This window comes from Hyaena hyaena, unplaced genomic scaffold (assembly GCF_003009895.1).
Source record: "Hyaena hyaena isolate Hyena2069 unplaced genomic scaffold, ASM300989v1 scaffold_598, whole genome shotgun sequence".
NCBI classification, from domain to species: Eukaryota; Metazoa; Chordata; class Mammalia; order Carnivora; family Hyaenidae; genus Hyaena; species Hyaena hyaena.
The window spans coordinates 443214-470341 of NW_024081233.1; the positions used below are offsets into that span (position 1 = coordinate 443214).

Here is a 27128-nt window from a genome sequence, read left to right on the forward strand (position 1 = left end):
TCTAAAGTGCAGAACTAAACCAAACAATCTCTGCTTTGCTCTCTCCAACAGCAAAATAGACATACTGATCCCATCTGCACCTGGTACTTCATTTGTAAAGGGCTCAATGATACTTAGAAAAAGTAGCTGTGCAAAACACAACTTTCAACATTGCCAGTTGTGAGCTAGTTAGGTATCCCAGAGACAAAGGCCTTAAATCATCAAAATAACAAAAGCAGCCAACATTTGCTGAATGATTACTATCTTCTAAGTACTTTATACATTCCCAGAATAACCATATGAGACAGAGGCTTTACAAATGAGGAAATCTGTAACTCTGAAAAACAAAAAAAAAACCTAAAAAAAGATTTTGTAACTGAAGAAATGTATTATAGCTAAGTGGAAAGTTGAGAGAAAAGTAGAAACATCATGTAAAACTCAGGGGTACCTTCTCATACAGAATACGTGTATATTTCGAGTGTAAATCAAAGGAATTTTCCTCTGAATTAGTCTAGACCTCAGCTGATACTGGGGCTATTTGGCCAATATTATTATAGACATATTGTTCATGTTACTTCATTTAATCTTGACTCTAAGTAACCTGTGGTTCCTGGAGTTATTTCATATAACTGCTGGAACAGAAACCCCATCTCAAACCAGCCTAGTAAAAAGGCAGTGTAACCACAATGAGGTACCACCTCACACTTGTCAGAATGGCTAAAATTAACAACTTAGGAAACAACAAGATGTTAAGGAGGATGCGGAGAAAGGGGAACCCTTCTCCACTGCTGGTGGGAATGCAAACTGGCGCAGCCACTCTGGAAAACTGTATGTGGAGTTTTTTCAAAAAGTTAAAAATAGAACTACCCTATGATCCAGCAGTTGCAGTTAGATAATTATCCAAAAGTATTTATTTATCAAAGGGGCACACGCTCCTCAATGATTACATATATATATATCAACAATAGCCAGATTATGGAAAGTGCCCAAATGTCCATTGACGAATAAATAGATAAAGAAGATGTGGTAACTATATACAATGGAGTATTACTCAGCGGTCAAAAAGAATGAAATATTGCCATTTGCAATGACCTGGATGAAACTAGAGTGTATTATGCTAAGTGAAATAAGTCAGTCAGAGAAAGACAAATACCATATGATTTCAATCATATGTGGAATTTATAAAACAAAACAGAACATAAGGGAAGGGAAGGAAAAATAATATAAAAACAGAGGGAGTCAAACCATAAAGACTCTTAAATACAGAGAACAAACTGAGGGTTGGTTGCTAGAGGGGAGGTGGGGGGGGGATGGGCCAAATGGGTGATGGGTATTAAGGAGGCCACTTGTTGGAATGAGCACTGAGCAATGAATCACTGGGTTCTACTCCTGAAACCACTACTACTCTGTATGTTAACTAACTTGAACTTAAATAATTTTTTTTTTAAAGGCATTGGAGTTTGTTACAGCAGTTATAGGAAATAGCTCACAAGAGCCAGGGGTTACTGAGGAGACCACGACTCACTAACGAGTCCACAGCATGGTAGGGAAGGCAAGGGAGAAAGTCACACAAAGTCACACCCCAGGATAAGTTCACTGAGACACTGCCCCTCATACCACTAGATCCACACCTGGACAGCATGACCCGAGGACGTTTTCCCCCCATTTCATTCTGATAATTTTCAAACCTGTAGCAAAGTTGGAAACACTATCTTAAATTACAGAAATCATGATTCTTCATCCGTATTCCAGTCTTCAGATACATCTTCTAACAATAAGGACATTGCCACAAGGAAACTGTTCATACAGCCTCTGCATAATTCCCTCATGACTCAGAGTCCTGGGCGGGCATTTAACTGGCAGAGCTAAGGTTGTTGCCCAAAGCCTGGCTGCAGGGGGCAGGCAGGAGGAAGAGCTAACCACTGTGATTTCCAGGGTAGAGTCAGGGCACTGCCTCCTTTCAAGACTTACACCATAGGGGATTCCACCACTTTCTCCCTCTCCCCCCACCTTCTATTCCCGTCACATCCTCTATTTCCTTCCTGTCTCACCATGACTCCAAGTCTTCCTTGCTTGCTCTACCTCTTTTCCTCAACTTCCTAATACTGTGTGTAGAGGCCCAGTTCTAGCCTCTTTTCTATTCCATCTACCACCTCTCCTTGACAAGCTCACCCAGTCTTATATGGTTCAGTGCAACTAATATATTGCTGGCTCTCAAATTTATATTGCTAACCCAGACCACAGAACTCCAAACATGGATACCAACAGACACTGAGATGCCTAACATATGTTAAACCTAACATATTCAAAATTGAGCTTCTGATCTTTCCACCAAAATATGCTCTAAGCACAGTATTCCCCGGTTCTGCAAATGGCAACTTACTCCTTCCAGGGCTCAGACCAGAAATCTCGCAGCCATTCTTTTCTCTCACCTCATCAGAAAACCATACTGACTCTGTCTTTAAGATACATCTAGGATTGTTCACTTCTCACCACATCCTTTACCACCACAATGTCGACCCAAGCCAGTAAGAGGTTTACTACGTAAACTCAGTCTATCATTTAAACAGCATAAACTCTCACCTACTAACAGATCTCCTGCCTCAACCTTTGCACCCTGCCGTTAATTCTCAACACAGCAGCCACAGTGATCATAATAAAATAGGAGTCAACTAAGGCAAGTCCTTGGTCAATCCTCGTCTTTGCAATAGTCCAAAAGGCTATTTTGATCTCACTCCCCCATTTCCTCTTACCTCATCTCCTATAAGTGTCCTCCTGACTTATTCTCCTCTAGCCACACTGGTCTCCTCACTATTCCTTCAACATGTCAGACACATACTCATTTCAGGCTTTTGCACTGGATTTTCCTACCAACTGAAATGTTTTCCCTACACGTATCCATTTAGCAATCCGGGTCCAACCGTTCGTGAAGACAGGGCAAGGATAGTGCAGTATCTGGGACTAGCGATAACAGACAGCCCGGCCACCACTAGACCTGTAGGGACCTACAGGATTCAGATTCTGTGTCTCCCTCTCTCTCTCTGCTCCTCCCCTGCTCATGCTCTGTGTCTCTCTCTCCTTCAGAAATAAACATTTAAAAAATTTATATAAAGAAGAAACTAAGGTATATCTTTCTTCAAATATACTATTTTGGTTAAATACTATCATTTTTTTAAAGACTGTAGTTAATAATATAAGATACTCATTATGGAAATTACTATAATAACTAGAATGGTTAGCAAATAAGTACAGACTGTTATAGAATATACTGCTTAACATTTAATCACATTTATTATTACAAATAATGCAAAAAAGCAACCACATGTAACTCAGATTAACCTAAATCCCTGTAGGTAGCATACAAACTCTCACACAAATGCTACCACCAATAAACAGATACATATTTTATTCAGGCATGGAAAAATATGGATTTGAAAATTAAAAGCTCTGAAAAGAATCCAAAAGATAGAACATTCCAAATGAAATTAACTTTAAGATTCATTTAAACTAATAAGGCTTGATTTTATCACTTGCAATGATCCAAACTTAAAGGAATTTCCCAAAGGTTTATGGGAAAATAATTTCTCTATTCAAACAATAATTAATAGTGTATTCTTTTAATGCTTATTTATGTTGAGAGAGAGACAGAGAGTGTGTGCAGAGGAGGGACAGAGAGAGAGAGACACACAGAATCCGAAGCAGACTCCACTCTCCAAGCTGTCAGCACAAAGCCTGACATGGGATCCAAACCCACAAAATGCAAGATCATGACCTGAGCTGAAGTCAATGCTCAAATCAACTGAGCCACCCAGGCACCTCAATTGTGTATTTTAAATAACACTTATTCTTGTACAAACTCCTTTGGATATTATGCACTTGAGTTTTAGTAGACAGCTGTTTTTGTTTACCTGCTCAATAATCTTTCCCTTTTGACAACAGAATCCCTCTGTCGAGGGGAGAACCCATCCCATTTGATTTGGGTAGAGTTTATACCACTCATCCCAACCTTTATCCCTGCACCAGAACTTCCAGAAGTGAATATGCTGCACAACCCTTGCCAGAACATTCCACTCTCTGGTCACACTTGTTTTAAAGATGGACACATCACCCAGGCTTGGCCAATAAGAGTTCTCACAAGGATTTTTGTTAGAGCTCAAGGAAAAGATGTTCTCTCTTTCTCTAACAGTGTGAATTTTAAGCACAATCAAAATCTGGAACTGTCAGTAAGGCTATCATTGCTACCACTTGAAGAAATCCCGACTGATGTGTAAGCCAATACGGCAAAAAGTAAATCCAACAAAGGAGAGTAGAAGGGCAGGGAGGAAACATGGGGTAAGGCAGAGAGGGCGGAAGCCTTCAAGATGTCTGAACATGCTGCATCTAGCCTGCAACCATTGGATCTCCTACCTATGTGAACCAATCACCATGTTTCTCTATGCACATTTTCCCTTGGGGGAAGGGAATCACTCCTGGTTAAAAACCACTGGTTTAATGTTACCATATTTTTTAATACAAAACCTAGACCCAAGAGAAAACCAAAAACATCAGCAATTTCCAGGTTAGTCTGCATGTTTCTAACACAGGTCTTCCCAACGATTTATTAGGTTACATCTGTTTGGGGATCTTGCTGCTAAATGCTTTAATATATGAGGGTCACAATGTCCTCAGGGTCAAAATAGTCTAGTGCAGGTTCAAAGTAGTTAATAATTTCCCCAAAGTTCAATACCTAGTAAACACAGAGCTAAGAGGTAAACTATAGTGTAGTTTTTCCCTTTCCACTGTATTCTTCATGAAGCAGGAGTTCTCCATTTCCCCTACCCAAAGCCATTAATTCTATTGTAGCCCTGGAATAAAATCTTAAAATCACAAGAAAATGTATTATGGATGGATGTCTATTGCATTTTTTATATATTTAAAGATAGACAACCTGCAGCACCTGGCTGGCAGAGCATCTGACTCTTAATCTTGGGGTCATGAGTTTGAGCCCCACACTGGGTGCAGATATTACTTTAAAAAAATAGAAATAAAAGTAGGCAACCTGAATGTCCAACAATGAAAAATTGGTAAAACAAATTATATGAATAAATATATGACCTTAGTAGCTACTTAAAATGAACATGTGTAGCAATATTTCTCACTTTGTTAATATGTTACAATAATGGTTAAGTGAGAATAAATTATAAAAAATACATGATTCCATTTTTTAAAAAAGAAATGTGTAATTGTACGAATTAATATATGTATTTTACAAAATCTGATAATCTTAACCCCAAAAAGACAATGAGGACTTTGCATCGGAGATTATATCTTAGAGGATTTGTCTGTATTTTACTTTTCAACAACGAACACAACTTCTTATATAAAAAGTATTTTTGAATACTACTTTAACAAATTTATTTCATACACAAAAGTTATAAAGATAAAACATGGACTCCCTTTAAAAACAATGGTGTTAAATGACAGCACTAAACGTGTCATGGTGGATTACAGAGTTATGCTTCTAGGTTTATCATTTGATCCTGCTCCGTGGTATATCTAAACTGTTTACTGTCAGAGTCCTACTGAACCAACTCACTTGTCTCCACCTGTAAAAACACTACAATAATCTTTACTGAAAATTCTTTGCAGTAGCTAACCTCCTGGTAAACCTCTTTGTTCCTAAAACTAAGAGACAATACTACCAATTAAAGCATAAAGAGACAGAAAGAATTTACAAATTATCAATACTTAAAACTACCCAATAGCAAAAGACAAAAAGCAGTGGGTTTCGGGATTTGTTTTTTAACATAAAAGATCCTCCCTTCTTTACCAGGCTTTCTAAAGCTCCTATCTTGAAAGCCAACAAGGCAATTCCAGCCTCTCATAGAAAGAGACAGTTAAAATTCTGATAGTTTTAAACCTAAATTAACTGGTTTCTTTCTCTGTATGAATTTTAACATTATAAGTCACTGTGTGCTTATTAGGCACAAAACATTGACAGATACCAAAGGAATATAAAGAAAATTAAGACATATATATAGTCCAGGAGAGACAGGAACAGTATATAGCATCAATCTACTGTTTACGTACCTCGTTGCTTTTTTTTCCAATCTACAAGTAGGCAAGGTCAATTACATGCAGAGATGAGTTACTGGTCACATGTGTATATGCAGCTGGGAACATCTTTCCAATCTAAACTGTAATTCATTACAGCATAGTGCTATTTGTGGTTTTATTTTGTCTGTGTATGACCTCTGGTTCAAAATGAGACACTCCAACCTTTATGGCCAACATTATGTCCCAGAGTAGCCAAGAGCTTGCCTCCTATTTACCTAGCTTTCAGCTGTTCTTAATAGAGTCCAGATCTCTAGTAAGGTTCCAAATGAATTTATCCAGTCTTCACACCTTCAATCTTGTGAATCTTTGCAACAGCAAGGCAAGCAGGTTTAGCACAATTTACTCCTTGTGATCTGATCCTGTCAGAGTTAATGACTAAGTCTAAGAAGTTAATATGTTGTCTATAATGTGTTCTGTTCATGAGTTTCACATTTTAAGCAAAGCCTGTAGTCTGACTTGCTGTACATAATTTTGAGGACATTTTTCATGTTTTTATAATCAACATGTATTATTCATGTACAAAGACCAATTTTTTTAAAGGTCGTATTAATTAACTTTTTTCATATGCCTAGCCAGCTAGCTCTGATAGTTTTAAATCTAAAGTAACTGGTTTCATTTCATCTAAAGCCAAGGAAACAGAACAACTCTCACATTGCTAAAAATATATATACTAGGGATAATAAGCTAGCTTTTATTGAATACTAATATGTGCTGGGAATTATATGAACTAATTAAATCCTCACAATAATCCGACCAAATATACTCTTTATCCTCATTTCACAGTTAAGAAAACTGGGACACAAAATTAAGCAACCCACCCTCAAATCTCCATATCCAGATGGTACAGAAGTGGGCTCCAACCCATACTGTTTAACTCCAAAGCCCAGGTTACAGATTATGCTGTACTTCTACCCCTGTCCTCTCTGCTTTCTAGGACAAAGAAGCAACAAATGAACAAAAATCTCTAACATCACAATAGTCACAAAAACTGATAAAGGAGCAAAATTTGAAATCACAACTATACACAAAACGAAAAAAAAAAACTGTTCAGAGAAAGAAAGAAAGAAAGAAAGAAAGAAAGAAAGAAAGAGAAATATACAGGACCTAAACTTCCTGGCAAGGAAAATTATTGAGGCCAGTTGCTGCAAGAACAATGAAACCTGCAACTTCCTAGTAAAAAGCTCTGTTATTTTAAGCAGCAATGACACTGACAAAATCTTGCCTAGAATCATTTGGCCATTCAAGAGCAGCCAACAACATAAACCCTTCCCCTTAACCAGCACAAGTGTTCTAACTCCAACATGTAACAAAAAGATTCTGAAAACCTGTTCTAGTACAGCCAAACAAAACAAACAATAACAACAGCAACAACAAAAAACCTGAGTTGAGAAATCAGACACGTGATTCTAAAGCTGTCACTAGCTGTGTGATCTCCGGCGAGTGAGTTTTCTCTTCTGGGTCTCAATAACCTCATTTGTACAGTCATGAGTTTTTAAATTAAGTTGTGATTTTCAGCTCTAATAAGATTTTCACATCTAAGAAGATGTGAATGCTGTGAGAAAGGAAAAGTCCTGGAAAATTCGGAAAGGCTTGTGTATACATTTAAAACACTGTTAACGATGGGATCCTTGGCAAGACTGTACACTTCTAAACCGCCACTAGCCCTGGTTGGAACATGACACAGACCTGCTTCCAGGCCCTTGAGACTCAGCAAGGTCAAGTCCAGGTTTCAACAATTTCTGAGGGCTGCTGCATTAACCCCAGCATGTACTGTAATCCAAACCAGCATTCTAGGGATAAAAGCAGCAGTGGGGGAAGGCGAATGCACTATTCCAGGTCATCATAAACCTTAACCCAGATCCTTCAGACTACAGAGTGAGGCCCAGAGAGTGCAAGCGCCTTGCCCCGCGATACACAGCAGTTAGCCGCACAGCAGCTAGCCGCGAGATGTCTTGGCTTCCCGCACGGCTCTCCTTCCCAAGCGAAGGGGGAGACAGTGGGGTGCAGAGGAGCACAGAGGCCCCGCACAGACCGCAAAGGCAGGGGGCTGGGGGGCGTCCCGGGGTTACCTGTGTCGGCCCCCGCCCCGGCATGCTGCAGTCTGACCTCCGACCGCCACCCGTCGCCGCCGGGCCTGCCCCGCACCACCTGCCTCAGGAGCAGCCGCACGCGCCGCGCGGCCGGGCCGCCATGGCCGCGGGGCGCCCCGAGGAGCAGGAGCCGGGACTGCATGGGACCGGGGGTGTTGCCGGGCCCGGGGGTGTTGCCGGGCCCGGGGAGCTGGTCCCGTGCAAGCGGCGTCCCGGCCGGGCAGCGTGAGGCAGCGCGGCGAGCGGGACAGGAAGCGGCTCCGCGCCGAGTCCGCCGGAAACTCCTTCCCCCCCGGCGCGGCCGGCTCAGCCGACTCGGGCCGGCCGGGCCCCACGCAGGCGGAGGGAGCCCGAGAAGCGCGAGCCCAGGAATCCGCGCCCGCCGCCGAGGGACGACCCGGAGCAGGTGCGGCCGAGAGTTCAGCCCCGCGGGCCGCCCGGCTGCCTCTGCGGCGGGGCTGCGGGGCCTTGGCTCTGGCGCTGGGCTCCCCCGCACCTGGGTCAGGTCACCTGGCTTCACCAGGCCGGCGTCCAGTCCTTCCGCTGAAGTCCTGTAAACTCTAAGGGTTTTAGGAGTGTTTAGTGGTGTGACCCTCCGAATGCTTTTACCAAGTCTTCGTTTCTCAGTTAATGGCCCAGTCTTATTATACTGCCCTTTTCCCTTATTATATTACCTTTTACCTTAGTATATTGCCCTTATTATATTGCTTCAAACCCTTTTAGAAATTGAGTACATACCCTCGAGATTGTAGGAATTCTCACCTATTTCGAGTCATTGTAACCATACCTGTGTTTCCATATAGCACTTGAAAGCCTTGTCCTTCCTTTATCTTTTTTTTTTCCTGTATGTTTATTACTCCGTCTTGTATTTTAAAAGCAAAACTCACATCTTGGTGATTTATACAACTTGCCAAAAATGTCAGAAAGGACCCAAATCAAGTACTTGTTCAGTCCTTCTGCAGTGGAAGAGTTATATAAGCATAACTTACATCGTTAGTAAGAGAAAAAAGTAGGACAGTGACTAAAGCTGACTCCCTGTCACACATGTCAAAGGCAGAAGAGGTCCTACCACAAAGCAGACTAAACCTAATATCTCCAAATGTCTCCACAGCATCTCCAAAATGTCAGGAATGAATTGGCCAATGTAAAATGTTTAAATCAGATTCCACAAAACCAACTGCAAACCAAAATACTGCAGAAGGCTTCACTTGCAGCCAAAGGCCTTGGTAACTCTGGAGTTGTCCCTATCTGTAAATCTATATGGAGCACCTATCATATCATAACCCTGTGACAGGTGCTGAGAGGTGATGGGTGGCCGTAAAAGAAAAGCCGAGCTGGATAAGGCTTTGCGCATCTTGCCAAGGCCTTGGACCTAAAGGGTGAAGGCTGAAACAGGCTTCTAACCTAGTTAAGAGACAGTGAAAATCAAGATAAATGTTTACATAATGCATTGCAACATGGTTTCACATGCATGTTCTCATGTAATCTTCACTACCCTATGAGACTGCTAGGGGAAAATGACAGAAATGTAAGATATAAGAGTTTATGAAATGTTTTTCCCACTTCGAGTTCATACTGTGTGCCAGGCATTATGCTAAATACTTCAATGCATTACCTCATTTCACACAGCCACACTTTATTATCCTCTGTTTTACAGGTGAAAGAAACTGAGGCTGGAGAAATTAAGTTCCTTGATCAGGACATCTCTATTTAATCTTACTGGAATCCAGTAGAAAAACAATCTAAGGTAATTTAGCAAAGCACTCAAAGCTCTTGGAGTCAAAACAACGGGGAAATCAATACAGGTTTACGGCATTCAGTCATTCAACATTTTTCAAGCAACTGTGGTATAAACAGTACCCTTCTGGGTACTGTGTAGTAATGGGCTCACATCAAGTGCAGAAGACAAACATACAAATGAAGAGTTATAATACAGTGAGATCTACATGTTTAGGATATTTAGACTCAAGTTACTCTGGGGTAGAGTGCTTCACCAAGGAGAGGTCAGTGAGGTTTCACAGAGAATGTAATGATTAAAATGGGTCTTGAAAAATATTTGAGAGCTTTTCCAGTGGAGAAAAAGTCATATCTGGTAGAGGGAAGAGCATGTACAAAGGTACAGAAAGTTAGATATACATGGCAAGACAGAGAATCAGTGATTCGCTGTGTCTGGAGGTCAGTGCGTAAGAGTCTGTAGAGATGAGCCTGGAAAGAGAAATGGGGGCCATGTTTTATGTGAGGTGAAAGAGTTTACATATTAAACTCCAGGAAGTGGGAAAATGAAGATATTGTAGAGTGACAGGTCTGCAATGTGAGGAGAAATTTGAGCCAGAGAAAAAGTAACACCTGACTTGTACTTTGAATGCCAGTTTAGATTTGGATACACAAAGAAGTGGGTATAGAGCAGAAGCAGAGGCTTCGAGTCCTGACAAGCATTGTCAATTTACAGGGACAATGAGACCAGCCAGGTGAAAAGGGCATAATCTTCGGGGCAGAGGAGGAAGATTATACAATGAAGAATGGCTTGATGAAGTTGGAATGTTGGACTTCATCATATAAGCAGATTGGGCAGCCCCTGGATGTTTTGACCATGTTCTAGATATGACATGAATTGTGAATTGAGTAAGAAAGAAATTCTAGCTATGTGGCAGTAAAAATAGTCTCTGCTTGAAACGGTGAACCCTCGCTGGTGGCAATGAGTCTGAATGGGGAAAAGTAGACCTCAGTAATGTTTGAAAGATAAACCAAAGGTCCTCGATTTAAGAAGACATGCATCACAACCTCTGTGTAATTTCTCTCAAATTCTCACTAAAATAACGGGTCACATACTTGTTCTAAAAAGCCAAACTACCAAAGACTGGTATTGATTGTTAACCTTTTTCCAGAGACCAGAATAAAAATTTTTCCTACCATATTAATGTAACTGGATGGAAAAGTCATTTAATAATCCATTCATGCTATTTTTAAAAAGTAGGTACTTCATCCCTCCTTACTGTTCACCCTCCTGAGAAATCACAGGTCCACACCTATGGTTCCCAGAATTCAGTGTGCATACCGATCATCTGGAGAACTTGTTAAAATGTAGGTTCTCAGGCTTCACCCCCTACCCTGAGATTCTGACTCAGTAGGTCTGAAAAAGCTTGAGAATATGCATTTTTAGCATTACCTCTAAGAGATCACCTGCATGCCACACATTTTAGTCATAAAACTAGATAACAGTTCTCTCCACTGTTCTGTTTTGCTGTGGAACAAAAAACAATAAAGTAGCATGTCAATTCAGGAGGTACATAAATCACTGAAAATTTACCCCTTCCCCCCCCAATGAAGCAGGGGAATGCTGCTTGCCATGGTTAAGGATGCAAGAATACATAGCCTTTATGAAATAAGAGTGACCAAGAACATGAGAAGTTGAGAGAGAGAGATGAATATGATAATAAAGGGTAAGAAAGATACACTAGACAAACACCCACACACACACAAACACTCAATAATGCTGAATAAAATAGCTAAAAACAGCACTTAAAATGAACTTGGAAGCTTATAAGAAAGTAGGGAAAGTTGTCTAAATCCAGCAGTAAATCTGGGAGGAAGAGTGTGAGAAGATGAGGAATCACGAAAGGTGCTGGATGCCCTGAAATCATCTACTCTCCCAGGGGCCTCTAGCTTTAGATGACACACAGGACAGGGAGTGTGCTGAAGACCGCAGCACAAAACCAGGCTGAGAAACAGGCTACACAAATGGTAGGCTAGAGAGAGAATTGCTGAGCCAAACAATAAGGTATCACATCTATCTGCTTGATTCTAGATAGAGATCTTTTTTCCTTAAGACTTTGTGGCTTCTATCTGAAATTCAGATGGGTTTGATGCCTGAATATATAGTATTTTATTGTTATGAAGAAAACTACAAACCAATAATTTTAATTTAGATGGACTCAGTCATTATATAGGATATTTGCACAACACAAGCTCTATTTGATTAACATACCAAAAAATGGCAAGCATAAGTTAAAGGGTACACATTATCTGCAAGAATAAATAGAACACTAGAAATGAGTTATGTTAAAGGCCATAAAGCATGTCTCAGCAAAAATCAAAGAACAGAGAACACAATTTCAGATCTTAATGCAATTAAGTAAGAAATTTTATGACTCTTTTCAAATATAGATATGCTTCTATATACTCATGGGAAAAAGAAAATAAAATTAGAAAACACTTGGAACTGAACAATCATGAAAATGTCTCTTATTAAATCCTGAGATGTGTAGCTAAAGTTTTCCTGTTCTTAGAGGCTAAAAATTTAATGGACTAACCTTTCAACTTAAAAAGTATGAAAAAGAATAACATATTAAATCCAAAGGAAGTTGAAAGAAGGAATACTAAAGACAAACAAAAATTAATGATGTGGAAAGCAAAGATAAAAGAATACACAAAGACAAAATTTACTTATGTGTAAAGACTAATTTTTGTACCTGAAATAAAATGAACTCAAGAGAAATGTTGGACAATAAAGTTGAATAAGTCTCCCAGAAAAAGGAACAGAAATACTAAGAAAAGAAAAAGTTTAAAAATTAAAGGATCAGTCCAGGAGTTCTAATGAATGAGTTTCAGACTTCAAGGGTTTCTGAAGTAGAAAACAGAATGAACAGGGAAAGAAATCATCAAAATTCAAGAAAATTTCCCAGAAATGAAGGAAGCAAGTGTTCGAATTAAAAGGGTTCAGCCAAATTAAGCTGTTTGTCAAATTTTAGTAAACTGACAAGAAAGAAAAAAAGTTGTTAGCTTTCAGGAAGAAAAATCAGGCTTTATATCAAGAATTAAGAATCAGAATAGCATTGAACTTCCAAAGTCACACCCAGAAGGAAAAGAGGGAGACAATATAAGCCCCAGTGCCTGTTTATTAAAGCATAATTAGGATGGCAATAAGATAACTTTTTATTTTACTTTTGCACTCAGTTAAAATATTTAAATTTTTTGAATGCTGAATGTATACATGGTGTATTTTTTATTTGTGAGTACATTCAAGCAAGAAGTATTCTCTCTATACATTATATCTGTCCCCCAGGGAGAAATTTGCCTGCTATAGCAATAGAGGAAGGCAGAAGACAATGAAACAGTGCCTTCAAAATTCTGAAAGAAAATTATTTTCAAGGATTATATACCCAGCCAAACTATCAATTAAGAGACATTTTCAGACCTGTAAAAATCTCAAAACATTGTATTTCAATACCTTTTCTCAGGAAGAGAGAGAAGAAGCCAAGAAAGGGAAAGATATGTGACCTTGGGACGTACAGATGTAGCACAGAGAAAAGGAAAAGGAAATCCCTGATTGACAGTGAAGAGAGATCCAGAGGAGACAGCTGTACATCAGGCCAATAGGCTATAGTCTCCGTAGGATCTGATCCGAGAGTTCAAAGAGACTTCAAGAAAATCAGAGTCATTTGGTATTATCAAGAAAATAGAAAACAACACTAATTAATGAGTTAGTGAATCCATGAAAAACTAAATGAACTAAAAATAATTATTAATTTCAAGGACAACAGACTGTGCAGGAAAGGTAAAGAGTAGTATAGTATGTGGCTTAATTGTAACTGGCATTTAGTAGCCGTAATAATGTAAACGTTGAATATTAAACTAGCTGAAATTATGATATAACTGCATTAGTAAGATAGAAGAATAGTGACTAGTGAGGGTAGAGTTAAATTCCCATCTTCTAAAGTTAAAAATCAATGGATAATGCCTAAAATTGAAACCTCAAGAAAATGCCTAAAATTGAAAACTCACAAAGTAGCAATATAAGCATGTTGTAAGAGATATTAAGAGTTAAGATGGGGGTGCCTGGGTGGCTCAGTCGGTTAGGCGTCCGACTTTGGCTCAGGTCATGATCTCAGGGTTCATGGGTTTGAGCCCCGTGCCGGGCTCTGTGCTGACAGCTAACTCAGAGCCTGAGCCTGTTTCAGATTCTGTGTCTCCCTCTCTCTCTGACCCTCCCCTGTTCATGCCGTCTCTCTCCCTCAGAAATAAATAAAAACATTAAAAAAAAGAGTTAAGATGAACACCAGTTATCAGCTAGAGTTGAAAACAGTTGTGGAAAATGGATTGATGGGGAGGGGGCTTCAGAGGCTTATGTTTTCTCATAACAAGCACAAAAAACTAGATTTGAGGAAGATAAAGGGACTGTGCCAGTATTTACTCTAATTAGTTTATATGAGGATCTCTGCTTCCCTGATCCCTTTCCTACATAGGATATCACAATTAAAAGAAGGAAGGAAAGAAAGAAAGAAGGAGGGAAGGAGGAAAGGAAAAGGGGTTACCATTATATATTTGGTACCCCCAAACTAACATTGTTATTTTAATTTTTATGCCTTTGATCGTCAGTGAGGATGAACACTTATACATACCTTTAAAAGTCATTTGCAGTTTTTGGCTACTAATTGGTCTAATTCTCCTTGATATACTTTTTGAAATATTGTTCTGATTTTAAGAGCTCTCCATGTTAAGAATATTAACACTCTTTTAGTAGGCTGTCGATACACTTCCATAGCTCTTTCCCCCCAGTACATTATCTAGTTCAATCCTCAAATCTTTGTGAACTAATACATTGAACTAAGGAATGAACGTGAAGTAGTAAAACTAGGGGCTTTGGAACCAGGCAAATCTGGGCTCTAATCACACTTTATTTTTAGTCATATGACATTGGGAAAAATTACTTAGCCTTTCTGAGCCTCAATACCCTTATCTATAAAATTTAAATAATACTTAGTAGAGTATTATGATGATTTAATAATAAATGGAAAGTGTCTAGCAGATCACCAGTAGGTATTCAGGAAATGTTAACAATCTGAGTAACCAAGCTTTGGATATTAGGCAACTTGACGATTTAAAGGATTTTAAGTAGATACTAAATGTAAATTATGGAAGGGGGAGAGATCTAGAAGCCTTGATTACTATGATAAGTAGCTTTTGTTATATATATATATTTTTAAAGCATATAAAAGGGTACAACAGTCTTCTGACCCTTCTCCTCCAAAAGTTTCTTTCTCTGCTAGATAGTCTTGTTATATATGCCTGCCAGAACTCCCCTTTCACTTTTTCTAATGAGAGTAATCCCTTTTCCTTTGGGCACTTGCATCTTCCAGACCTGGTGAGGCTGTCAAGCACCTTATCCTACCTCACCAGGCAGAGAGTTGAGCATATGACTAATACTCATAGAGTTTGACCTGGCATCAATCAGATAATTTCATCAAGGGTGGCTATGGGTTGCAGGGACTCTTCCTTACTCAGAGTACAGGTGCTTACAACCCCCGTGTAATTCAAGAACTGCTGAGACCATCTTTGCTATAATTCGGAGAGAGCCTGTCTGACACAAGAGAAAAGCAAAGCAAATGATTAAGACAAAGAGGAAAAAAGTGTCCTGGCAATATACTTTGAACTCTGAATCAGCCAAATCTGAACCACACCTTTAGACATCTATGAGCCAATAAATATTTATTTAATGTAAGCTTGACTTAGCTTTTGTTACTTGTGATTTCAAGAGTTCTGACTGATGCCAGCTCTTCCCCCACCCCCTCCCAGCCCTGAAGCCTTGCAGGAGTGGTTTAGCTAAGAGATGTGGCTGTCCTTGGTATCAACCACTTTACAGCGCCTCTCTATGGGAAAATATAGTGTGCTGTAGATAACATCAAGATTATTATGACTTGATATAAGTCACATCATGCTCCTAACTTATTAACAAAGGATAAAGATCTTGATGGAAGCAAGAGAGCTATACATGTATATTTCCTTTGGTCCCCTAAAATCCCTAATGAGGGCACATCCTTCCAGCACAACTGCTCATTCAAGGTAGAATCTTGCCAAGTGTGGAAAGCTCAATTCCTGTAGCACCATAATTCTCATTAAATTCAAGGCCTATGCAAGAAAAATGTCATCAATCTATGTCTTTCTAGCTAAAGGAAATATTTATGTCAAGCTCTTTTGATCCTTGACTTCATTCCTGTATCAGCAAAGGCCAGTAGGGAGAGCAGAGTGAGCCCAAGTGTCCCTGTTCCACACTGTCCAGCATTCTACAGACCCATTTTCCCAGAACTACCCTTTGGTTCTGATTTAATACCTGTTACATCAATTGTTCTAAGACCGATTGTGTTTGGTGTGAGAACCACAATCACAAATTTATTTCATCATATACAAGCTTATCAAGAAGCTGAATTAGAGACCAATTTTCACTATTTTAAAGGATTATCCAGGGGCAGCTGGGTGGCTCAGTCAGTTAAGTAACCAACTCTTGATTTTGGCTCAAGTCATGATCTCATGGCTTCATGTGTTCGAGCCCCACATCAGGCTCTGCACTGACTATATGGAGCCTGCTTGGGATTCTGTCTCTCACCTTCTCTCTCTGCCCTTCCCCCACTTGCACTGTCTCTGTCTCTCTCAAAATAAATAAATAAGCTTAAAAAAATAATAAAAGGATAGGGGCACCTGGGTGGCTCAGTCCATTAAGCCTCCAACTTTGGCTTGGGTCATGGTCTCACAGCTCATGATTTCAAGCCCTGTGTCAGGTTCTGTGCTGACAGCTCAGAGCCTGGAGCCTGCTTCAGATTCTGTGTGTGTCTCTCTCTCTCTGCTTCTTCCCCAGTTGTGCTCTCTCTTTCTTTCTCTCTCTCTGTCTCTCTCTCTCTCTCAAAAATAAATAAATATTTTTAAAAATTTAAAAAAACAAAAGGATTATCTATAAGATTCCTTTAAAATTGTCAATCCATGGTACATATAATTAATTGATAAAAATCAACATGTATCCATATTTTTAAGAACTATTCTCTTTGTTTTAGAGATTCTTTCCTTTTTTTTTTAAATTTATTTATTTATTTATTTATTTTACAAATAGTTTATTGTCAAATTAGTTTCTACATAACACTCAGTGCTCATCCCCAAAGTGCCCTCCTCCATGCCCATCCCCCCCCCCCCCCACATCCATCAGTCCTCAGTTTTTGTCAGCATTCAAGAGTCTCTCATGGTTTGCCTCTCTCCCTTTCCCCCACGATTTCCGCCCTTCTTCTCCCCCTTGTTCCTCCGTCAAGTTCCTCCTAATCCTCCTATACGTGCACACATATGATATTTGTCCTTCTCTGCCTGACTTATTTCGCTCAGCATAACACCCTCAAGGTCCATCCATGTTGCTACACATGGCCAGATTTCATTGTTTCTCATTGCCATGTAGTATTCCATGGTATAGATAAACCACATCTTCTTGATCCATTCATCTGTTGATGGACACTTAGGCTCTTTCCATGTTTTAGCTATTGTGGAGAGTGCTGCTATGAACATTGGGGTACATGTGCTCCTATGCCTCAGCATTTCTGTATCCCTTGGGTAAATTCCTAGCAGTGCTATTGCTGGGTCATAGGGGAGTTCTATTGTTAGTTTCCTGAGGAACCTCCACACTGTTTTCCAGAGGGGCTGTACCAGTTTACATTCCCACCAACAGTGTAGGAGGGTGCCCGTTTCTCCACATCCTCGCCAGCATCTAGAGTTCTCTGATTAGCTCATTTTAGCCACTCTGACTGGCGTGAGGTGGTATCTCAGTGTGGTTTTGATTTGTATTTCCCTGATGAGGAGGGATGCTGAGCATCGTTTCATGTGTCTGTTGGCCATCTGGATGTCCTCTTTGGAGAAGTGTCTGTTCATGTCTTCTGCCCATTTCTTCACTGGGTTGTTTGTTTTTCGGGCGTGTAGTATGGTGAGTTCCTTATAGATTCTGGATATTAACCCTTTATCTGATATGTCGTTTGCAACTATCTTTTCCCATTCCGTTGGTTGCCTATTAATTTTCTGGGTTGTTTCCTTGGCTGTGCAGAAGCTTTTAATCTTTATGAGGTCCCAACAGTTTATTTTTGCTCTTGATTCCCTTGCTTTTGGGGATGTGTCAAGTAAGACGTTGCTGCGGTGGAGGTCAAGGAGGTTGTTTCCTGCTTTCTCCTCTAGGGTGTTGATAGTTTCCTGTCTCACGTTCAGGTCCTTTATCCATTTTGAGTTGATTTTTGTGCATGGTGTGAGAAAATGATCTAGTTTCATTCTTCTGCATGTTGCTGTCCAGTTCTCCCAACACCATCTGTTAAAAAGGCTGTCTTTTTTCCATTGGATATTCTTTCCTGCTTTGTCAAAGATCAGTTGGCTGTATACTTTTGGGTCCACTTCTGAGTTCTCAATTCTGTTCCATTGGTCTATGGGTCTGTTTTTGTGCCAATACCATACTGTCTTGAGGATGACAGCTTTGTAGTAGAGGCTGAAGTCTGGGATGGTGATACCTCCCGTTTTGGTTTTATTTTTCAGTATTACTTTGGCTATTCGGGGTCTTTTGTGGTTCCATACAAATTTTTGGATAGTTTGTTCTAGTTTTGAGAAGTATGCTGGTGCAATTTTGATTGGAATTGCATTGAATGTGTAGAGTGCTTTAGGTAGTAATGACATCTTAACTATATTTATTCTTCCTATCCATGAGCATGGAATGTTTTTCCATTTCTTTGTGTCTTCTTCAATTTCCTTCATAAGTTTTCTATAGTTTTCATCATACAGATCTCTTGTATCCTTGGTTAGGTGAGATTCTTTCCTTTTGTACATGATTTATCCTTAAAATATTTCTTGAAAAGAATCGAGTTACCACAGAATATTATGAGCCTCTTATAGCTGAAAACATCATATTTCTTTTTTTATTTTTCCTAACCTTATGGAAGTTCCCTTCATTCAGCACCATTCAAGGTATGCAGCTGCATGTATAAGTACCACTTTCTTCAGTAGTTCAGAGATTACTGAGCTTTTATTCTCGCTATTCCCTCCTCCCAGGATCCTCTTCTCCCATACTTCCACAGCCTTTTCTTTCTCAGTTTCAGATCCCAGCTTAAAGTGTTGTTTCTCAGAGAAGCTTCCCTATTCTTTGTCAAGAGAGGCCATCTTCCCTATTTTATATCCCATTGCCCTTATCACAACCTGTAAGTGCTACATGCCCTTCATTGTCCCTTCCTTCCCTTGGCCCTAAGCTGCAAGGAGCTGTCTGGCTCACCATTTTCTCCCAAGCCTAGCACATGACCTAGCAGAGTCAGTGCTCATAAATATTTTTTTGAATAAATGAAAATGTCCTTTTTTTCTGCATTCTTAACAAATCTCAAGAAATTAGCAAAGGCTACTGATAACTGCCCTTACCAGATTCCATAACACAAACCATGGATAATGAGGTTGGTAAATAACACAAAGACATTCACCCTGCTACATTTGGTTGCCATCACGGCTAACTTTGGTATTTTTAATAGTTAAGACTATTAGTTTGGGTTTCTTTTTTAACATTTTTCAATTTTTTTAAATTGTGGCAAAATACACATAACATAAAATTTACCATCTTAACTATGTTTTAATATACAATTCAGTGGCATTAAGAACATTCACATTGTTCTGTGACTATCACCACCATCCATCCCCAGAAGTCTTTTCATCTTGCAAAATTGATAGTCTGTACCCATTAGACAATGACTCCCCATTCTCCCTGTTCCCAGCCTCTGCCAGCCACCATCCTACCTTCTGTTTCTATGAATGTGACTACTCTAGGTACCTCTGGAGAGTCAGGGCTCTCCAGAGAGACAGAACTAACAGAATACATAGATATCCACATAGATACAGATTTAGATTTAGATACAAAGAGATTTATTATAAGGAATTGGCTCACACCATTATGGAAGCCAAGCAGTCCCAAGATCTGTAGTCATCAAGCTGAAGATCCAGGAGAGCTGATGGTGCAGCTCCAGTCTAAAGGCTGGCAGTCCCACAACCCAAGAAGAGCTGATGTTTCTCTTTGAGTTCAAAGGCAGGAGAAGACTGATGTCCTAGCTCAAAGAATCAGGCATTCAGAGTTCCCTCTTCCTCGCTCTATGGGCAACCTTTTTATTCTATTTAGGCCTTCAACTGATTAGACACTCATATCAGGGAGGACAATTTGTGTTACTCACTCTGCCCATTCAAATGTTAATCTCAGCCTCCAATGGATCTAACGCATCTGAGTTATGCTAATGAGGAGACTCACAGTGGGCACCTCAAAAGCTTGATGGTGGCTGGTCATGCTGGAAAGACCAATGGTATGACTGGACAGCTGGGTCTTTGAACCACATGATAGTAGTCCAACTTCCTGACCTCTGGGGAAGGAAAGGAAGCTAGAGATTGAGTTTAATTATAGAGTCAAAGTTCCTATAAAAACTCTGATCGCCAAATCACATGGCCCAAACTCTGGACAGAGAGCTTCCTGGTTGGTGACTACACTGATGTGCTACAAGGTTGATACATCCTGGTACCTTAGGGAGAGGGCATAAAATCGGTTTGCTTGGGATCCTCCCAGACCTCACTCTATATTGTCTCTCCATTTAGCTGTTCCTGATTTGCATCCTTTAGAATAAAACTCTAATCTTAAATGTAGCACTTTCTTGAGATCTATAAATCATTCTAGCAAATCATCATACCTCGGAGGGGTCATGCAAACCCTCCAGATTTGTAGGTAGTTGATCTGAGGTGAGGATAGTCGTGCTGTGGACCGTGTCCTTCAACTTGTGGGGTCTGGGCTAACTCCTGGTGGTTGGTGCTGGCACTGGATTGCAGTACACCCACTGATGTCAGAAAAGAGCCCCTTCAGGGGCTACAGAGGAAGGGGAGGAGAGAGAGGCTCCATATGAGTTGTAAATCCTGTTTTTCTTACTCACTTCCTGAGTAACCTTTATTGAGTCCTTCTTTAGTTTCACTCACTGTTATTTCTCTTTTACAAATGGGAAAACCGAGGCTTAGAGGGGCTAACTAACTTACCCATACATAAACATGAAGTGTCTAGGGACTTGACTGTCATGAGGAAAACGTTAAATTCGAGAACTGCTGTGGAAGACAAATTACCAGGTGGCTAATTATCTGTGAAAATCAAAAGAGAAAGAAGAGCCAAAGCTAACTTAAGGTTGTTACCCAAAGGAAACCAGTGTTTGGGAACATCGGCACCACAGAAGAAGGATGTCTCTTTGAGAAAAGGTGATTACTTTGCATAAAAGAGAAACAAAAACATTTAAAGTTCAAATGTGAGTGAAAAGAGGGAGTAAGGAGAAAAGAATCACTGGGGCAGGCGACTTTACTCTTCATTAAAGCCTTCGCTTCCTCATCAATAAAGTTGAGAGCTAGTGACCTGAGGATTCCAGGTTAGCTACCCAACATCATCTTGGCACCCTTCAGGTTCTCAACAGACAATAATCCCCTTTCCTTTTCCTTTAGTGTGCATTGTTAGAGCACAAGGGAAAAATGATCAGGACCCCAAAACAAAAACTCAACCACATCAGCCTGTTCAGTGTCTACCCCATTTCTTAAGACCCTTTTACAGCCCCCATGAGATACTGTGATTCTAGCAGAAATGCTACAGTGTGCTTCATATGCCCTAGCTAAAAGCTCAGGATTTTCAGAAAAGGGCCATGCTAAATTACGACCCATAATCACTGCATGATAAAATTCGGCATATATGAGAACATTGCAAATAACCTTTGTTTTTGTATTTAATATTTCTACAGTTACATTAAAATGAAATTATAAAAATATTTCTATTTAAAACATAGTTACGTCCTAGGCTCAGATCATTCTGTGTAGGTTTCTGACATGAATGAGCCAAACACTGAATAACTGTGCGGGACAAGTGGTATCGTTGGATCGCATCTGCGCACTGCAGATCATCTAGCATCCCTAGTCTCTGACAACGGTGCCAGGAATCATCCTTGTCATTGTGGAAACCCCAGAAACTACCTCCACAAATTTCCAAACTGCACCCTGTAAGATACAACTACTACAGGTGAGAGCTATTGCCCAGTGCTTTCCAGACAGAGAAGACATCTCTGGCCAAGAACAAAGGTCTCTTCATTTAGCTGGTACCGTTATAATCTTCTCTCCTTGTTGCTTATCAGTGGTTCTCGCTAAATTGTGTTCATCCCTGCCCTGCGTAGCCCTTGTCCAAATACGGGCACTTGAAGTGCTGCAGGCTCAGCTCCTTCAGAGGCCCCTCTCTGCCACACGTTGTCCCAAGGAGACCATCCAGCCCTTGCCAGTTCAGCTCCTGACACCGTGGCACATTCCACCGCCTTTGCAATTGGGGTTGCCCTCTTGGGTGGAACAGCCATATGGCTCTCGTTCAGCTGCATGCAACAGTGTCCCTGACTCACAGGAAACTCCAGCTCCCTTGCTGAGCAAAGCCTTGAGGAAATGGCTGTGTCACTGCCAGGTCCAATCAGTGTCCTTCCTTTGGACCCTTCCCTCTTTTCTTGGCTGTGGAGGTGGGAGGGGTAGTATGTAGAAGAACACTGTCTTCTCTCCCCTTGAGGCCCTGGACAATGCCAAGGCTCCCATTTCCTTTCAACACACCCCCCCCCCCTTACATGCTATGGAGTAGGGCCTTTGCCTGGTGGTGGTGCTAAGCTACCTTCTGCAGCTCTGGACAAAGTGTCCAGCTCCACATGTTGGTAAGAGTCTTTAGAATGTGGAGTCATTTTGCCTCTTTGTCCTTAGCTCTGGGCCCTATGTGCCAATTACAGGGAGAAAGGAAAAATCCTTCTTAACCCCCCAGTTATTATATACAGTTGTTACCTCTGGGGAGGAGGACTGAGTGTCTGGAGTGGGAGGCAGGCAAACATTTCACTATCTACATTTGTATTGTTTCAACTTTGTACCATGTGCATCTGTTACTTTATTCATTTAAAAGCCATCTATTTAAAAAAAATTAATGTTTATTTATTTTTGAGAGAGAGAGAGCATGAAAGAGGGAGAAGCAGAGAGAGAGGTAGACCAGAATCCAAAGCAGGCTCCAACCTGTAAGCACAGAGCCCAACACAGGGCTTGAACCCATGAACTGTGAGATCATGACCTGAGCTGAAGTCAGATGCTTAACCGATTGAGCTACTCAGGCACCCCTATTTTTAAAAGGGAGAAGGATTAAGTTGGTCTATATGCATTGACTTAAAATGAGGTACATGATATACATATTAAGTAAACAAAGCAAGCCGCAGAGTAATGGGCATAATAATAATAATAATAGCAATATGCATAGCAAAAGAAATGAACAGTCCCCCCCCCTCCTTTGCTCATGTGTTGGTACATGTTTTGTAAGAGCAGGGAGAGGTGTGGAGGGTCACATACCAGTCTGTTAACATAAATACCTCAGAGGCATAGATGAAGGGATAAGAGAATCTTTTGCTATTTCCTTTGATATTATTTTAAATTACAAAAACAACACATTTATTGCAACAAATGCAGGTTCAAACAAGCGTGTGTTGCTTTTGTAAATTGAAAAAAGAAGGAAGGGAGAGAAGGGAGAGAAGGTGGAAGAGAAGGAGGAATCTCTCACACCACCATGCCCACAATCCCAAACCCAAGTAAGTCAATAAATGAAGCTAGAGCTTTCATCTATGGGGCTGCCAGCCATGGGAGGCAGACTTATTTACTCCATCCCTTTTCTTTGACACTTGGCGACAGGTTTCAGGAATAGTACTTAACCGACAGGCATTGATCTCACTCTCTCAGGACCAGCTCAGTCTTTCAGGAACAAGGATCTTCTCCTAAGCCCTCCAAGGCTTATAGGACCCTATAGGGTAGAAGAAGTATATCACTGTGTTTGTAAGTAAGAGAAATAAAAGTGAGTTTAAATACCCATCAATGGTTAAGAAATTTCACCTTCCTCGGGCGGAAATGGTGGGGGAAAGGGAGAGAGGCAAACCATGAGAGACTCTTGAATGCTGACAAAAACTGAGGACTGATGGATGTGGGGGGGAGGGGGGGATGGGCATGAAGGAGGGCACATTGTGGGGATGAGCACTGAGTGTTATGTAGAAACTAATTTGACAATAAACTATTTCCTCAACATCAGTTAATTCCTTTGAGAGCAAAATTTGATAGAGGAAAAACGTGTAAAGATGCTGGATGCCCCCTAGACAGAGGAAGTGGGAGGAGGTATCTGTGCATAAAGGAGTTTGGGAGTGCAAATTCACCTCACTGCCTTATTCACGGTGACCTGGCCTGGGCTCTCCAGCAGCAGATGAGCCTGCTTTAACAATAGCTGTTGTACCCTTAGGAAACAATGAGTAGCACAAATCTTATTGCCTAATTTAAGGTGGAAAAAAAACGACTATGCCTATCAATTGCTCAATAGGAATATCTATGATATGGTCATAAAATCTTCACAATATAATGTTTAAAAAAGCTGGAAAACAAAACCATATATCCAACATGATTCCAATTTTTAAAAATGTATAATGAGAATATAAAATCTAGAATACACCTAAATGGTCAATTTATAAATAATTATACATTTTTTATCCTTTTTATGTTTGAAAACATTTCTACAATAAATATATATTCATTGTATTATTGGAGAAGCTAGTAAAATAGAGGGAAAGAATCAGGTCTATTCCCACGTAGAATGAATTCTCCTTGACACATTTGAATCCATGAATTTAGGACAACCCTATTATCTGACCAATTGAAGAGTCTGTTTCTGAATTCATAGATTTCCCTAAGGTCCTGAAAGATCCACCTATTTAGCTACTAAGGGGCCATTACTCCCAGGAAAAAAGAGAGCTCCAAAATATTTTTTTTCCTTTTTCCTTTTTCTCTATTTCTGGAGAGAAACTCCTTTCTGCAGACAAGAGTTTGTAAGTTTATGCCCCTTATGCATTTTAAAGAACTGGCACCTTGAATGGGATTCTGAATAGACTTCGTGCAGATGGAATGTAAATATCATCCTGCACTGAATTGGGCCCTCATCCTGTCCAGCCAATCTGGAAATGTCTAGTAAGCTGTTTATTGTGTGAGTCCAGAGCTCAGAAGGTGTGGGCTGAGATGCAAATATGAGTATATTAGCATATGCAAGGCAGTTGAAACCCTGGGAAGAGCCTCCATCTTGAATGAAGGACTCTCAACAGAGAATTTGTCCCCCAAGAAACACTTGGCAATGTCTGGGGACATTTTTAATTTTCAGGACCAGGGATAGGATAGTCCTGGCATCTAGTAGGTCCCAGGCTACGGATGCTGCTAAACATCGTGCACTGAACAGGACAGCGGCTTACAACAAAGAATCATCTGGCCTAAAATGTCAGTAATGCCTAAATGGAATAACCTTAATCTAAAGGAGTCACAGGTATTTTGGACTCAAACTGAACTCATCCCATCTCCCTCAAAATTTGCTTCTCTTTCCATGTCCCTATCTTAATCAATAGTAACCCGTTTTAGCCTTCAAACCAAACTAGGAGCCCTAGGTACCCCTTAAAACTTTTTGTACCTTTAATTCTTACATCCAAATGATAAGCAAATCCTGTCGAATTTACCTCTCCCCTAGCCATCTATTCTTCCCTCTCTTCAATCCCTCTGCCATGCTCACTTCTCTATTTGCTGCAGGAACCTTCTAGAGTTTTCCTCTCCCCAATCTTGTCACTCTGTCATCCCTTCTCCACATCTTTAATGTATACATATACGTGCACACACACACATATATATAGACATGTATATACACAAATATATACATACACACATGTATATGTATATTCATTATTACAACCCCAGCCTGATTTCCAATTTTTGGGGGAAGTTTTCCATAACTTTTTGGACAAAGTCAATTTCCCCATTATATTCTTTTATACTACCACGTATCTCTCTTTTATAGCATTCAACAACACTGCAATTTTATATTTATTTGTGATTCTTTGATTAATACCTGTCTTCCCACAAAAGTATGAGCCCTGTGGGGGTAACAACTATGTCTTATGTGGTTGTCATATTTTATTATATTCCCAGCATCTAATACAGTGACTGGCACATAGTATGAATTCAATAAATATTTGTTGAATGAATGAATACTTGAATAAAGTAAATGAGCTAATACTGGAAGCTCTTAGCGTAGTGCCTACTTTGTAGTAAGCCATCAGCAAATCTTAGCTATTAGTGATAATTAAAATTTCCAAGTGCATTTACCCTAAAATTGCTTTTTAATACTATGGAACTAGTATTGTTTGGATGCTTTGGAAAGTGCTGGCAGAGACCGTCTTTTGAAGATTTTGGCTCTAAAAGAAAAGTAAGGGGTAGGAAGTTGCTAGACGAGGATTCAGAATCAATGAAGAATTTTAGTTTCTGAATGGAAAAGGCTTGGAGTATATCCGGACAGAGCATCTCAGAAATATTTTGCCAAATCATTTTCTTTCCACAGAAATTATTTTATCCCAATAAACAAGCTATATATTATACCCTCTTCAAGGCACATCACAGTCTTTTAAAGCTCCACCGACTTCAGGAGTATTATAATAGTTTTTGTCGAAACTACCCACTTCAGCAACGTGTGTGGATAGTTGACGCTGAGCTGCAGGGGCGGTTATGAGTTGTGGCTACACAACGGAGGGCGGGGTAGCATGCGTTTGGTGCTCAGGTAATCCATGCGAAGCATCCCTTGGTTCTCAGTTGCCCCATTTTAAAAAAATTTAATTTTGTATTTATTTTTGAGAGAGAGAGAGACAGACAGAGAGAGACAGAGTATGAGTTGGGGAGGGGCAGAGAGAGAGGGAGACAAAGAAACCAAAACATCAGTTGCCCCATTTTAATAACTAATCCACAAATACAGAAGCTGCAGGAGCACGGTTACAGGGGCTCGGACCCCTTAGGAATGAGAGTCTGGGTCATTGTACTAGGCAAGCCACCTAGGCCAGCATAGCTCCTGGCTGAGGTTAAGGGGAACCTAGAATGGGCAAAGGAAGGGGTTGGTATTGAGTATCAGTACCGTCTCCAGATCAACTGCGGCACTAGGGGCTTTTGCTCTTCCCACTGGCCTTTTTTTTTTTAAGTTCCACAGGAAACAAGACCGACCAGAGTCTTGGTGGGTAGGCTGTTTACAGACCAAGGGAACTTGGGTATGAGTGGCATAAAAAGTGGATGTAGTGG

At 40.3% G+C, this 27128-nt stretch overlaps 1 protein-coding gene across 3 annotated transcripts in view; it reads right to left on the reverse strand.

The window, feature by feature from the left end:
* VWA8 (von Willebrand factor A domain containing 8) overlaps positions 1-8394 on the reverse strand; it is a 349620-nt gene extending 341226 nt beyond the window's left edge. For all 3 annotated transcript variants that reach the window (XR_005532644.1, XM_039257082.1, XM_039257085.1), the window contains exon 1: positions 8145-8394. Coding sequence is in view for 2 of the 3 variants with exons in the window: in XM_039257082.1 (XP_039113013.1) it covers positions 8145-8307 (163 nt within the window). In the remaining variant the exon portion in view is untranslated. The remainder of the gene's footprint in view (positions 1-8144) is intronic.
* Between the last annotated feature and the right edge of the window lie 18734 nt (positions 8395-27128).